Here is a 14,845-nt window from a genome sequence, read left to right as displayed (position 1 = left end):
TCTAAACCCAAAGGTGCACTATGCATAACAATGCTAATTTAATTAAATTGCTTAAAAGCCTGTATAGTATGGTGGCCTTGAGGAGCAAAAACACGGCTTCATTTTTTTTAATAAGCATAAAAAAAAATCGTACATAAAAAAAAAAATACAGACTAAAGCATTTCACAAGACACGAAGACAAAGGAGGAGACACAATCCAAAGAATGCAATAAAGAACAACAAAAAAGCAAAAACAAATATGAAACATCAATATTTCACAAAACAGAAACACACACACACACACATACACACACACACAGAAAGCAACATTTCAGGAACTACACTGTTGTTTGTGTTTTGCTGATTCTGTGTGACTGCAGTAAATAATAAAAACAGGTACAAGCTGCACGCACGCTCACCTCACGTGACAGAAACACATCGAAGAACAATCTTTAAGCTTCCCAAAGAGGCCAATGACAAGAAAAGCATTTGTGCGTACACAAACTGCTAACATGCACGGCATGCAGGAGCACATTTTGATAGATGTTAATGGCATATAATTATAGAACACTGCTATTAGGCAATGTGATTTTATAAAGAGGACCATTGCCCCTGGCACTGTGGCCTGATTGCTGCAAGTGTTGGTTTGATGAATGTAAACCAGGTCTGTTTGCAGAGATGTCAGCCAATGAGAGCGAGAGAGAGAGGAGAGGGTTAGACACTTAACTCGCAATTAAAGGGAGACATAGTCGTGCACCCAAACAAATTTATCACAAATGAGAAACATATCTAATGCATGTCAGCATCTAAACTCATCTTCTCTGCATCTCATTATGTTTTTCATCTCTTCACACATTCGCCGCTGAATCTCTGCTATATTTAGCGCTTCAGCGTGACTTCTTTTTCTTCTTTGTGTTTTTTTTCAAACGCTTCGAATTACAAATTCTAGAAAGCCTTTTTTTTTTTTTTTTTTTTTTTTATGAACCTCAATATAATGAAACCAGATGGACAAAAACTGAATTTATCTGCAGAGATCCAAGTACTCAAGCTGTCAGTGAGTGGGCAGGCAGTGCTCACACCAGTCCACTCTCAGCTGGTGCTATACAGTCCTCTCATGCCCTTGTACTTCGTGCTGCGAGGGGTTTCACCCCTCTAGGAATGCACTCCCTATAATGAGGGTCAGAGGTCAAAGTGCTGCCGCGCCTGGAGGCCGGGATCTCCCAGGCACACTCAGTCACTGACTCTCTCCATATATTTAAATCCCGCCTCAGGACGTGTTTTTCAAAGGGCATCTCCTAACTAGTTCCTGGTTACTAATTAGTTCTGTGCCATGCTATTTGTCTTTAGGAACCTGAGTGGGGAGGAGGGGGAGGGGGCCAAATGAGGCAGTCTAAAAAAAGAGAGCGTATGTTTTGCCTCAGTGCAGACAATAATCACTCAGACAGTCCTCTGCTGCAAACATGCTGAAGTATGTATCAACAGCTGAAATGAATGCCAGCGGTGTTTCACTGTGTTTGAATTGTGCGTGCCCACTCTTTAGTGACAACATCTGTGTGATACTGTTGTGGCTGAAATTAAATAAGGATGTGGATTCCCCCCCCCTCCTGTACAAGCTGCTTTTAGAGGAGTGGTAACTGTGCATGGTATCGCTCCCAGCTGGCTGGCTCTGTCTCTCTCTCAAGTCAAATCATTATTGGATTACATTTTCTGGCTTCATAAAATGCGGTTAAGAGGCACTTTAGACATATGTGCATGACCTGCTTTCCAGAGATGGCTATCAGAGCAAAAGTGACAGGTCAATTGCTGATTTCTGTTCCGTAAAAAGGGAAAGGGGCTCCCAACCCCGAGCACTCTAAATGGCAGCATCTCTCTCTCTGTCTCTCTCTCTCTCTCTCTCTCTCTCTCTCTCTCTCTCTCACACACACACACACAAACACAAAAAGTACTCTGGTAGCATCAGCACACACGCTCATCCGAGAGTGTGCAGCGTGCCTGCTTCATAAGCCTGTGTATGTCTGTATATAATTGTATAGTGGGAAGACACACACTTAATGGAAGAGGCTCTTCACTCTGACAGCTGGGTAGTGCAGATGAAAGGTCTGCTGTAGCATGTTGTCTACCACTTGTGGAGTATCCAAAGAGACCCAAAGCTCTCAGGAGTGGACGACACAACAAGCAGACGCACATTTTCTCTTTGATTAATCTACAAGGATCGGTGTGCTGCGCAGCGCATACATTATTATTAGATCTCGATGTTATTACATACAGCTGGAATCTGTTTATACCTCAAATAGAATCGTGCATTAGTGACACAGATGAAATTACTCTTTATTTGCTCTTTGGCTCTACAGTCAGATCCAAAATCAGATGGTTGGGATTTGTACTGACACGTCCTCCCATTAGAAGGGCTTTAGCTCCCCAAAGACCGGAGACTACATTTCCCACCGTGCAACTTTAAAGTCTTTATAGCTGTCTGGGTGGAGTTTGTCAGCTCGAGTACTGAGTGAAAACGAAGCAAACAAAGTGGATCATTAAAGGACAACAAGCTTTTCCCTCAATTTTATTTTTTCATGTATTGAAATGTATTTATTTATTTGTTCATTTGCCAAGAACATCCCAAATGGGGACAGAACGTAACAGCATTTAATTCACAAGCAGTCTGGGTGTGATGGAGTTATAGAGGAGGACTGAGAAAAACAAGGAAAATAAGTCGTTCAAATGAAAGAAGAAAAAAAACTAGCAAACAAGTCTGAAAACACTCCGAAAACCTTCAAACCTGAGCAAGAGCTAAAAGACAAATTATACAAATACTGCTTAAAATAATAATAATAATAATCAGATCATTTTGTTTAAATGTTGTTGAAAGATGAACCGTGTGCTGGATGCACTCCAGCCTCAGGCAGTTCACTCAGTACAAACATCTCCCTGAACATGACTTCGGTCAGTCCGCCCTCAGGATTCATGCCATGCACACAAAATTAATATTTTCCACTTTTAAACGAAAAAAAAATAAACGAGGAGGTTGGAGCTCGTCGAGCTCTATTTGCAGAATTTTTAAGAACATTATTAAATAAAAATATTCAGCTTGAATCAGTTTAGGCATTAACAGCAGCTCGGGTAGGTTTAGGTTAAACACCAGTCGCCACATCTTTGTGTCCATGGTTGTTATGGCGATGCATCCCCATTTTCTCTGACAGGAAACACACTTCCTGTTTAAATGTGTTTCCTACAAATTTGTGCACACTGGCAAAAAACATGTTACAGCTAGTGTCAATCAAAGTGAAGAAACGGACTGCTTGTTCACGCCTGAACTGCAGTGAAACAGCTATTGTGTAACATTGCACACGCAAAATTTTTAATCTAATTACTGTTAGATTATTAGATTATTCTGAGTGCAGCTAATTTTAGCAGAGCTAGCACTAGTAACCTCCCTTTAATTGCAGACTAGCATCCACGCGCCTGCGCTGAATGTAGTTTATGCAACGTTTCATATGTTCATTTAGAAAATCAGCTGATCAGCACAGCTGTCACCTGCTTACTTTCCACCACACTCATTTATGACTTCCTGTTGGAGCGCTCTGTGGGGGCCGCAGACCTGTTAATGGTGAGTGGTATCATAACGTCTTAGAATAATAAAATAATGCTTTGTTTAACTGACCAGTATTTCCAAAGCCGACTGGAAAAAGCAGCCCGAGTTGGCGCCCACTGTTTAGGCAAATATGTGGCTGTTATATTTAGCAGCTTTTTCCGAGCGCCGTCAGTCTGCAGGTTGGCGTTAGCGGCGGTTTATCAGAGCTACCTGCTGCTGCAGACACAAGGTAGGTGAGACGGGAGGCTCCGGGCCTAAAAGGACCCATTCACATAACAATCGTTCAATCTTTTTCACGTCCACAGCGCTGTCTGCTACGACTCTCAGAGCTAAAAAACAGTACTTTAGAGTCATATTGTGATTACTGCTGTATGATGCAGTTGTACAGTGATCACATTATGTAAAACTGAACAGTGCATCAGTGCATCTGTCCAAGCAAAGGAACAAGCTCGTAAAGTGCACTTTCATGTCCTGCGACATAAAAACGAATTTGCATACAGAGAAGGTTTATTACTTCTGTGAAAGACTGCAGCTGAGGTGTTAAAGTCCACTGCTGAATTTACATTTTCACATCAACACACCTCTTCACTCACTTTTTAGCTTTTAGCTTTTATTTCTGGGAAAATACTTGGTACACAGCGGTAATTATACATTCTGGCAATCCAATTTCTGGCAGCGACAGCAGCAGCAGTTTGTTGGGAATTAATGGTGGAAGAGTAATTAGCATGAGCAGAAAGAAGCTCCATGACTGAACAGAAAAAGAAATGCATGCCACCTACGGAAACTTCGATTTTATCAACTGAGAAGAGTGTAAAGGGAGCTTTTGGGAGGTGCAGTGCAAAAGCACCACATCCCTGCGCTGTGTTAGCACAACTGCTGGTTCAAGAAGGACTACAGATGTTAATGAGCTCCTCTGTGTAGGTGACCGGTGCCGGGCTCTTGATAGCTTCCTGGATTTCGTCCAGTCCATTAAGAGGTACTTCTCACTGTCTTGGCCTCCGTGTTTCAACTGTATAACGATGACGTGTCACCATTGTTAGCAACCCTCATTAAAACTAATTGGTATTTCTATTTGAAAGCTAGCTCATTAGGCAGCAATGTTTTGTCTCAATAAGGCAAGACGGCGAATGCATTTAGTCACTTTTGGAAAGGCGGCACAGACGTTTCTCTGCTCACAATCTGACAAACGGCTGAAAACAACCAGACTGAAATTCTAAATATCACAGTTCCCTACGTGGAAAGTCTCTCTTACCCTCTGGATCCATGTGGACAGGCACACGTGATGGGCAAGTAAATTCTTGCAGTCACAGAAATTCCTCAGCGGGTCACTGGCTTTAAGTTCACCATCCCTGCATATAAAGCACTCTGATGTCTCTGTGGAAGAAGAGCAGAAGATGGAGATTATGAATGGTTTCACATTGGATCAAAGGCTAATCCCTGATTCACGTTAAGATTCATATCAAACACTCACCCATGTATATGATACTTATTTCCTATTACAGCATTCAACACACACACAGTACAGCTCCATGGAGCATTAGACATTCGTGGTATTCCCTGTGGGAATGTGGAGAAGGAAATCTGAGCTTATGATGCTTTTTCATTATTTTCTGCCACATATAACCTGTTAAAATAACAAACGCTCATATTAAACACGGTCAGAGTTTCCAAAAAAATGATGTCAGACTATTTACAAGTGATCCCTGTTATCCAAAAGCTCAGCCTTCTAAATACACTGTGTCAGAACGCTTTTTTCTCCTCTTGGATCTGTATGATGTCAGTGGGAGCAGATATCCTAATATGGTCAGACTGTGAAAAAGGTGAGGGCCCAAACGCAGGACTCAGAGGCAGTCGTGATTAGTAAATAGCGAGCTTTTATTGCAGCTAAGAGCAACTAAACGAACCGCGGCGAAACTAAAGCAAACCTAAACTGAAGGAGGCGCCAGGAAACACTGGGAGAACGGAGAGCACAGGAAGACCAGGGGAAGACTGAGACAATAAACGCACAGGGATAGTCAGGGAACAGGTGGGGAGCACAGCTGCAAGTAATCACAGCAGACAAGACAAGGACAACTACACACAGAGCACAGGAGACAGTGAAAGCAAAACAGGAAACAACTGGACGGAGACGTGACACAACACTGGGAATAAAACTGAACACAACACGCAGGAGGAACGGGACAAACACACAGAGGGACCAGATGATAAGGAGAGCAAATACAAGAACAAGCTCAGGATCAGAACCACGAGAAACTCGGAACACAGAAGAAATACAATAAGAGAACCTCAGGGGAAAAAACACGACGCTGGGCAGAAGGGCCCGCGACAGCCAATCAGGAGAAAGTCTGCTTAGAGGAAGGAGGGTACAGGACAGGAACCTAAACTTTCAGACAGTGGCTCGATGAGGTGAACATGGGTGAGTTTGAGCTGTGCACCATGCAAAGCTCCTACACTATCAGAGTTTAACATTTGGAGTTGGAAGAAAAATGACAATAAAAGCTTCACAGGGTTATTCTGCAGATGGGCTGCTCCATAGTTAGCAGTCTGTACATTTTCAACTTTGAGAAAGCTCAGGACATAAGACATTTCCACAGCAATATGTGTATGTGACGCGGTGGGAGATTCAATTGACAGGCTTTTATCAAATGTCCTGGTGGCTTACAACTAAACTGTGGGTTATATTTGATAAGCTAGAGGCAATATAGAAGATACAGAAAAATACATCAAATCCAACTCAATAAAGACATGAAAAAAATAAAAATAATATTGTTTCCCATTTATTCATTCAGAAAACGTTAAAGGGCAAATATATTTAAATCTGTATTTGTAAGCTTGAATTCAGATTTCATGGGTTCACTGAGTTTAGCATGTGGATAATACAGTGTTCAGTTATTCAGTCAGAGCAGCTTCTACAAAACTGCGTCCATGAGTTCACAGTGAGATGACGGCAGTCCCAAATAAAAAAGGGAAAAAAGCAGAGATCCGGTCATGTGACAGGTGAAAATTTACAAAACAAAAACACTTCTGAGCCGAACACGACTAACAAACCTTAAAGCTGCGTTTAGCCTAAAAACGCGACCAGCAAACAGCTTCAGAAGCAGCAGCAGCGTTAGGAACACCTGGCTGGAGTTTCAAACAGTACTTAAACAATAACTGAGAAATATTTTAGCACCTAAATGTTCCACAACATCCACCAGAGAGTTGCCAAATGTGTCTGCATTGATGTGCAGTTAGCGTACGCTCGGGAGCAGCAGAGAGACATAAAACCAACATAATGAGTTCAAACATCCTAAAAACTCTTCCATTAGCTGCAGTCAGGTGACAACTCTCTGCAGCAGCATAACCTGCTGCTACTGTAAAAATACTGTTGGTGCAGCTGGACCTGTGATTGAACCATGTAAAATGGGGTCGTTTCATAAAAATAAATCGGTCAGGTGACTCCCACCTGACCCTCTCAGAATCAGCTGATGCTGTCTTTGTGCAATAACTTTACTATATTAAATGAAGCCACAAATAATTTTACTGTAATACTATGAATATTTTCCAAGCCCTCAAAAATACGCAGAGGTGGGTCAAAATTTAGCATTTTTAAAATTCACATGATTTTTCCTGTATTTTTCCTCATTCCTGTTTTGTTCCACATGAAAGTTTCAGGGCTGAAAACACAATTAAGTTCTGTTAAAAACTGCAACCAGATCAGTTCTGCAGCCACTGTCACAATCTAAAGACACAATCTAGTTTTTTCTGACCGGCTTTGAGCATCAGTGTCGTGTAATACACAGGATCCTTCATGTTTGAGCCGCGTCCTCATAATTCACTGGAGAAAACTAAAAAAATATTCATTTTGGGTAAACCTTCAGCCATGTGGATAGGTGACCTCTCAAAACAAGTTATAGCATATGAAACTGGAGAGGAATACATCATGTGTGAGCTGCCAGACATGTGGTCCTGGCCCCAGGCTGGGGTTAGCCACAACATCCATCCACCGCTTTATGCTCCACTGTGCTGCAACCAGCGCCTCCGATTTAACAGCACGCGTTGCCAATATCGTCGTCAGTGATGATTCCCGAGCAGCAGCTTTGAAGCTAAATACTGGACAGTAGCTAGGAGCCACATCTGCTGGTTTCAGAGAAACACAGAGCCGCGGCAGTGAGGGTAGCTGTCATCCGTGCACCCGTCTGATAGGAGGATGAACTGCTGCCTCAGAAGCTCCTGTCTCTTTTGGGCCTCTCGCTGATCTGCAGTGCTTCAGGTGAAACTCTACCCTCAGATGAAAAATCTTTTAATCAAAGGAAGAGTCTTTAATGCAACCCATCATAATCTGTGTAAGCAGATTTTATTACTGACCATGCACATATTTCACTTGGCATTAATATCTCAGATAAAGCAGGACACCCTAAACTTTTACTTCTGACTCCGTTCTAGAGCCAGCATCTGGAGACAAATCTGTGGTGTTTAGCTGCTTGCCTCACCTCCCTGTTATTGACACCACCCTCCTGGCCTACTGCTTCTACTGACACACTTTGCACACACTACAGTTTGTCAAAATTCATCTGTTTGCTCCTCTTTAGTCTGCCTGCCTAACAGTATATCAGGTTTAGTTGGTTTTCAGTCACTGTCAAAATAAGTTTGTATGTGGGGGAAGAGTTTGTGGAAAATAATGGAGCCATGTACAGACATACCTATAGAGTATGACACTCTAGCTAACAGGCAGTCTGAGCGATTCAACAGCCTGACCCAAAATATTGCCAAAGTTACTGTGATGGCAGGTTCACCAATTATACGCACAAGTCCTTTTTAACATTTCACTCCCCCGAATCTGTGCTGCTTTTACGATCATTATGGCAAGCCCTGGGGCACTTCTGGAGCTAAATAACAGCACTACTGCTGGGAAAATAACTAGAAAACAACATTACAACAGAGATGTAAACATGCAGTGTGTCAATCGTAGTCGAGCTGACACGTCTGCGTGATCTGTGACTCCCATAATTAACTGTCAGTGGTGTCAGCGTTCAGCAGAGTTTCACATGAAGGTGGGTGCTCCACTAACTGGCTCAAGTCCTCCTCTCTGCACGATTTAACAGCCAACAAAACTTGCTCTGTACAGCAGCAGCTCCTCTCAGCTGTGTGCTTCCATACAGGGTGAGGATTTTATCACAAAGCACCGACACTCTGTCAGAAGCTCTGTTTATGCTACTCGACTGTCTGAAAGGAGCTTCAGTTGCAGGCGTGTCAGTGATGTTTTAATTCACCGCTGCTCAGTATCACACATGAAACTTGAGAGAAAACAACATAAGGACAGAAGCCATAATCTGCACAGAAGCAAACTGAGCAGTGTTACCCGAGGTCCAAACGCTGCACACTGCACTACAAAGTAAACAAATGAGGAAAATGCCAGATTGGGATAATTTAATTGTCCATTGCATTGCTAACGACCTCATTAACAAAAGAATGATGGGAAATCAGCATGGTCTGGGTGAGGAACCGCCTGTGTGACAGCCATCTGGCTACAACGGGGGGGTGGGGTTGGGTGGGGGTTGGGGGACTTGTAAGCTAACACCACGAGCATCACAACTTCCAAGTGCAGGCCTAGAGCACCTCTAGATGGAGGCTAGGATTACTGTTTCACTCACCAAATGTAAATTTGACTTGTTTCTCTTTAATTACCGGATGTTTCACACAGAGCCTCGTACCCACGTGCACCTTTGCTCGTCAAACTGCAACACATACACCGATCATTTAAGTAATATGGACACAAGGCAAAACAAGCAAAAAAGGGACAAGAGCTCGATGAAGACGTCTCTCTATAAACGAGATCACACACCTACAGTGCATTTAGGTCTACTGTAGGCACTCCATACATACAGAATAATATAGGTTATACATCAAATCACACAGTGCATTTAGATACACCTAAACACCGTAAAAAGCAGGACCTGACCTGAGACAGGTGAAGCTCAAATCCCTGCAATGTTAATACAGCACCACCTCACACCGTATCATTCATAAATTTCTCTATTTTGACAAACTGCATCATTATAAGTTGATGGACTCTGATAATAAGGATAATAATAGTTCACTGATAGAAGACTGGGTGCTGTTTTGGACAACCGGCTAACCTCGTTAATCGCATTGTTAGCGTGAGGTTTGCACACACTTTAAATTTCTGCCTGAAAACACAGTCAATTTAAACTAAACCCAAAACTACAATAAAACTATTTTAATTGTAAAATTCAGACAGATTGGCGAGCACAACCGGTGCGAAGAGGCTGCGGAACATTTGTTTCCTGAGATGTTGACCCGACCGAGTCAAATGCCTTTAAAAAGTGCTGAACTTCTGGAAAATATGCTCCAAACAAATTTCCTTAATAAAAATTTTAAAAAGTGAAAGTGACACTAAACATGTTCAAAAAGTAAAAACTAAACTGAAACAAGCAAACCCACTCAGGAAACTAAACTGATGTGAAAACAAAAGTCAAGAGAAATAAAAACTAATAATTTAAAAGATCATAACTCTGAGATGAGAGACGCATAGGAGAATTGTGAAATAGGACGATAAATGAATGTAAAAAAAAACATGAAACTGCGGCTCGGATTCGTACAGGGAGGAAATCAAGCACAACAATTTTCCATCCATTGTAGTCATATTGGTAGTAGCTGCCTCTTCAGTGAATATACCCACCACACCTCTACGCTGCCATATAAATGCTAACTGACAAAGACTTTTGAGCAATCAAACTGATGTGAAGGACCTGATTTAAATCTCCTCACTGTGACCTTAAGAAGCTGCCCAGTGTTTACTTATAGCTCTCTGTGCCAATAGCTTATTATTAAATGTCAATGATATTTAAGCTCTTTATTTGTTTTTCATTTGCTTTTTCTGGCAAATTAGAAAACTTACCTCCAGAAGTCTGATAACTGAAGAGGGAAATTCATGTTTTTGCTGCTTTAAACGTTTGAATCTGATGTCAAAACAGGACAGACACACAGGCACGGACTGACTTCAGCTTTTATATGCAAACAGCATATTATACACCAATCAGGCTTAGCATTATGACCACTGACAGGTGAAGTGAATCACACTGATTATCTCTTCATCGTGGCTCCTGTTAGTGGGTGGGAGATATCAGGGAGCAGGTGAACATTTTATCCTCAAAGTTGATGTTAGAAGCAGGAAAAATGGGCAGCGTGAGCATGTGAGCGACTTTGACAAGCAACTGTGATGGCTAGGCGACTGGGTCAGAGCATCTCCAAACCTGCAGCTCCTGTGGGGGTGTTCCCAGTCTGCAGGGGTCAGTATCTATCAAAGGTGGTCCAAGGAAGGAACAGCAGTGAACCAGCGACGGGGTCACGGGCAGCAGAGGCTCACTGATGCACGTGGGGAGTGACGGCTGGTCCGATCCAACAGACGAGCTACTGCAGCTCAAAGTGCTGAAAATGTTACTGCTGGTTCTGATAGGAAGGAGTCAGAACACACAGTCCATCACAGTTTGTTGTGTTTGGGGCACAGACCAGTCAGGGTGCCCATGCTGACCCCTGTGACCTGCTGAAAGCACCAACAATGGGCATCAGAACTGGACCACAGAAGAAGAAGGTGGTCCGGTCTGAGGAATTACGTTTCCTTTTACATGAGTGGGATGGCCGGGTGCATGTCACAGGGGGTCACTGTGACTGTTATTGTTGGGTCTTTAACTACAACACAAAGTGCCTTGAGGTGACTGTTGTGATTTGGCGCTATATAAATAAAATTGAATTGAACTGAATGTGTGTCACTTACCTGTGGAACAAGTGACACCAGGATGCACTATGGGAAGAAATCAGGCCGGCAGAGGCAGAGTGACGCTTTGGGCTGCTGGAAAACCTCGGGTCCTGCCATCCATGTGGATGTTACTTTGACATGTATGACCTGCCTAAGCATTGTTACAGACCATGTGGACCGTTTCATGGGAACCAGTATTCCCTGAAGGCTGTGGCCTCTATCAGCAGGATAATGCTCCCTGCCACAAAGCAAACATGGTTCAGGAATGGTTTGAGGAACTCAACGATGAGTTTGAGGTGTTGACTTGGCCTCCAAATTCCCCAGATCTCAATCCAACAGAGCATCTGTGGGATGTGCTGGACAAACAAGTCCAATCCATGGAGGCCCCACCTCACAGCTTCCAGGACTTAAAAGGATCTGCTGGTAACATCTTGGTGCAGATACCACAGCACAGCTTCAGGGCTCCAGTGGAGTCTGTGCCTCGATGGGTCAGGGCTGTTTTCACAGCAAAGGGGACCAACGCAGCACCAGGCAGGTGGTCATCATGTTATGGTTGATCGGTGCATATATGCTTTTCCAAAAGTAGGTTAACAGTATTTTTAAATTCCAATTAGAAGATCACTCACAAACATTTATTTGGAAGCCTCTTAAAAACCTATAAAACAAAGTGCTGACTGAGTTCTTCTAACCCTCAAACCACAAACCCAAGCTCTGTACACGCTGCAGATTTATTAGACCTGTTTGTAATGCATCTGAGGCTTTTAAAAGGAACAGTCTGACCATTTTTTTTAAAGGTGACTTGGATAACCTGGTTACCAACATTTGTATGAATGTGTTCAAATCTGTGTTTTGCATCAGTGAGTGTTGAAAACAGCACATACACGCCCTCACAGAAAGAAACCACAGCCTGACGACACACGCTGTGGTTTCACTTTGAAACATCTGGCTGTCAGACACATTTCCAGGAAAAGAGGACAATCTATCATTTCTGTTTGAGCAAATAAACTGAAAATTGTAACATATCATCAAATGTCAAGCACATACCTATAAACAAACTTCTGCATGAGTCTGCAGGAGACAGTGGCTGGTACTCAGTGCCCATGTCTCACTCTCTGCTGAGAAACAACTTCTTCCACCCTCGTCTGACTGTGTCCAGATCCCAGCGGGTTCCTCTACTTCCTTTTAACATTCCTCAGTTTTCCCTCACTGCAGACGGACAAAAGTTAAAAGACGGATTGACATGTCAAAACAGAACTTTACCGCCGCATATCTCCACTTTCTACTGCAGCCCTCAGTCAGCTGATAGCTCTGTGTTTTCGTTTGAACGGAAGTTGTGAAAGTGAGCAGCCAATTGCAGCTGTGAGCTGCAGTGCGTCAGGACAGGAAGCCACAGGAAGAAAAAAAACAGAGAGGAAGAGAGAGAGGGAGAGCAGCTGTCCACTAGCCTTTATTTTGATACTTTCACAAATGTCTAAAAAAAACAGATGTTGTTGCCATAAAGTCGTGACTCACACATCACAAACGTGCTTTTCTGTTTGCTTGTTTAGGGTAGAACGGTTTATGGTTGGCATTGTTTCATGGTGAGGGAGAAGCATGTAATAAATGAGACTTTTCCACAAAACAACAGTGTTGCAACAAACCATCACGTACACTCCCTGCTGGGAAATGATTAACAGCTTCTGGAATTTCCCCACACATCTTTCTGAAATGTGTCTGAACTCATGGATGGAAAGTTTACGTGTCCCTTTACCAGCCAGTTTTAAAAGCTCTGCGGCTGCTGCTTCCTGTTTGCTTGGTTAAGCGGGGCCAGCACACAGACTCTTCATCATATGTGAGAGTGTCCTCAGGAAGAAATGATGTTGGCTTTAAACCTTTTTACTGCCACTCTAATATAATCATATAAATGTCAGTTCAAACTTAGCAGAAAATTTAAGTTTTTGGCTGAGTTAAAAACATTGTTCAAATATGTTCATTAATGTAAAACAAGAGGAAAAATTTATTCTTATGAATTTAATTAAATTTTTATTTATATAGTTTACAACTCAAGGTGCTTTATATTGTAAAGATGATAAAATATCAAACAATACATCCTGCATAATCTCCCGTTTGAAACACCTACATGCATACAACCAGGCACCAGCTTTACCCATCAATCTTCCCAGTTTTATGAGCCAATGAGAGGCTGGCTAGCCCTTCTTCTTCATCATCCCCCTCCTCAGGGTTTCCACGAGGAGTTCTGCAAACCCGGCTGCATGTGGGGCCTAAAGTGACCTCCCTGCTGGTCCTAAACATCAGGGATTTTTTTCTGTATTTTTAAGATGTTTGTTGACTATTAGTTTGGCTTACATTCACCTTTAACCATTTTTGCGCATAAAAACAGCCTGAAAGAGTACTGTAGGTAGAATAAAAAGTACTTTGAGAACACTGCTAGGGTGAAGCTGAGCTTTACCAAAGTTTCTTGGACTGAACGAGGCAAATTTAATGGATAAACAGCGTCTTACCACCAGCTCACATCTGTCCGGTTATCAGTAAAGTAGAATCTGTCCGGATCTAAAACTATTGTGGCGTTAACACTACGATCTACGAGCGTGCAGGCGGAGTAAAAATAGCAGCTCTACAAAAATCAGAAGCATTCAAACTTTACAGCTTTATTAAGCATAATAAGCATATTTTACAGCAATAAGAATCTTTGCAGAGACACAAACCTGCCTTTGCCATCAAATTCCTCATAGATTTTAAGTTAATTATTGACAGCTGATGTGAGCTGTCTCTGTGAAACTGATGATCAGCGATGCCCAAAACGACTGTTTTGTTTTTGTACACTCACATTTATTTTATTTATTTAACCAGGAAGTGAAACTCTTCGATTTAAGCTCTCCTCTCAGAGAGTGTGCTGTGCCGGAGATAAAGTCACATTAGAAGAGCTTCAGGGGTCGTTTTCTTATTTAATCTTTCCAAAACCAAAATCACTAAAAGTCTAAAAGGTTCTAAAAGTGTGGAGCTAATTACCAACAACAGCTTTCTGTAATATTCTTTAACATCTGGTCCTTACTCTGGAAAATCACACCCAAACATGCTAAATTCACCTGTTACATCAGGAAAATCTTTGCTTAGAACGTGAACAACCAGTGTTAGTGTGTATGGAAGCTGGAGTTTTAAAGTAAGAGCAGATCGCCTTCATTTCTTAAATTTGGGTGGGGAACGTTTGTATTGTGTTTAAACCTTAATTTTGAAGGATTTTCTTTTATAAAAGTCACTTGTGGAATGATTGACTGCACATGTACGTACAGGATGAAGTAGCCATTCGTAAATGAGGTCCCGTCTGAGAAGCCTCGAGCTGAGTTTCAGCCTCCTTTCTCACTCTCAGTGGGACCTAAATTTGCAAAATGAACATCGAAGTTTTGAAACCAGTGACTGTGACCATAAACCCATCAGAAAGAAGTGGTGCTGGTCACAGCAAACCCCGCCCCCAGCAGACATTTTAGCTGCTTTGAGCGTTGTCTGCTGGACCTGTGCAG

General features: G+C 42.4%; 1 protein-coding gene across 1 annotated transcript in view; it reads right to left on the bottom strand.

The window, feature by feature from the left end:
- LOC115779445 (uncharacterized) overlaps window positions 1-12,640 on the bottom strand; it is a 95,850-nt gene extending 83,210 nt beyond the window's left edge. The window contains exons 1-2 of the mRNA XM_030728119.1: window positions 12,372-12,640; window positions 4,821-4,942 (exon numbers count right to left, since the gene is read on the bottom strand). Of these exons, the coding sequence (XP_030583979.1) occupies window positions 4,821-4,942; window positions 12,372-12,429 (180 nt within the window). The 5' untranslated portion in view covers window positions 12,430-12,640. The remainder of the gene's footprint in view (window positions 1-4,820; window positions 4,943-12,371) is intronic.
- Window positions 12,641-14,845: the final 2,205 nt, after the last annotated feature.

This window comes from Archocentrus centrarchus, chromosome 4 (assembly GCF_007364275.1).
Source record: "Archocentrus centrarchus isolate MPI-CPG fArcCen1 chromosome 4, fArcCen1, whole genome shotgun sequence".
Lineage (NCBI taxonomy): Eukaryota > Metazoa > Chordata > Actinopteri > Cichliformes > Cichlidae > Archocentrus > Archocentrus centrarchus.
This window is presented reverse-complemented; position numbering and strand designations above follow the sequence as displayed.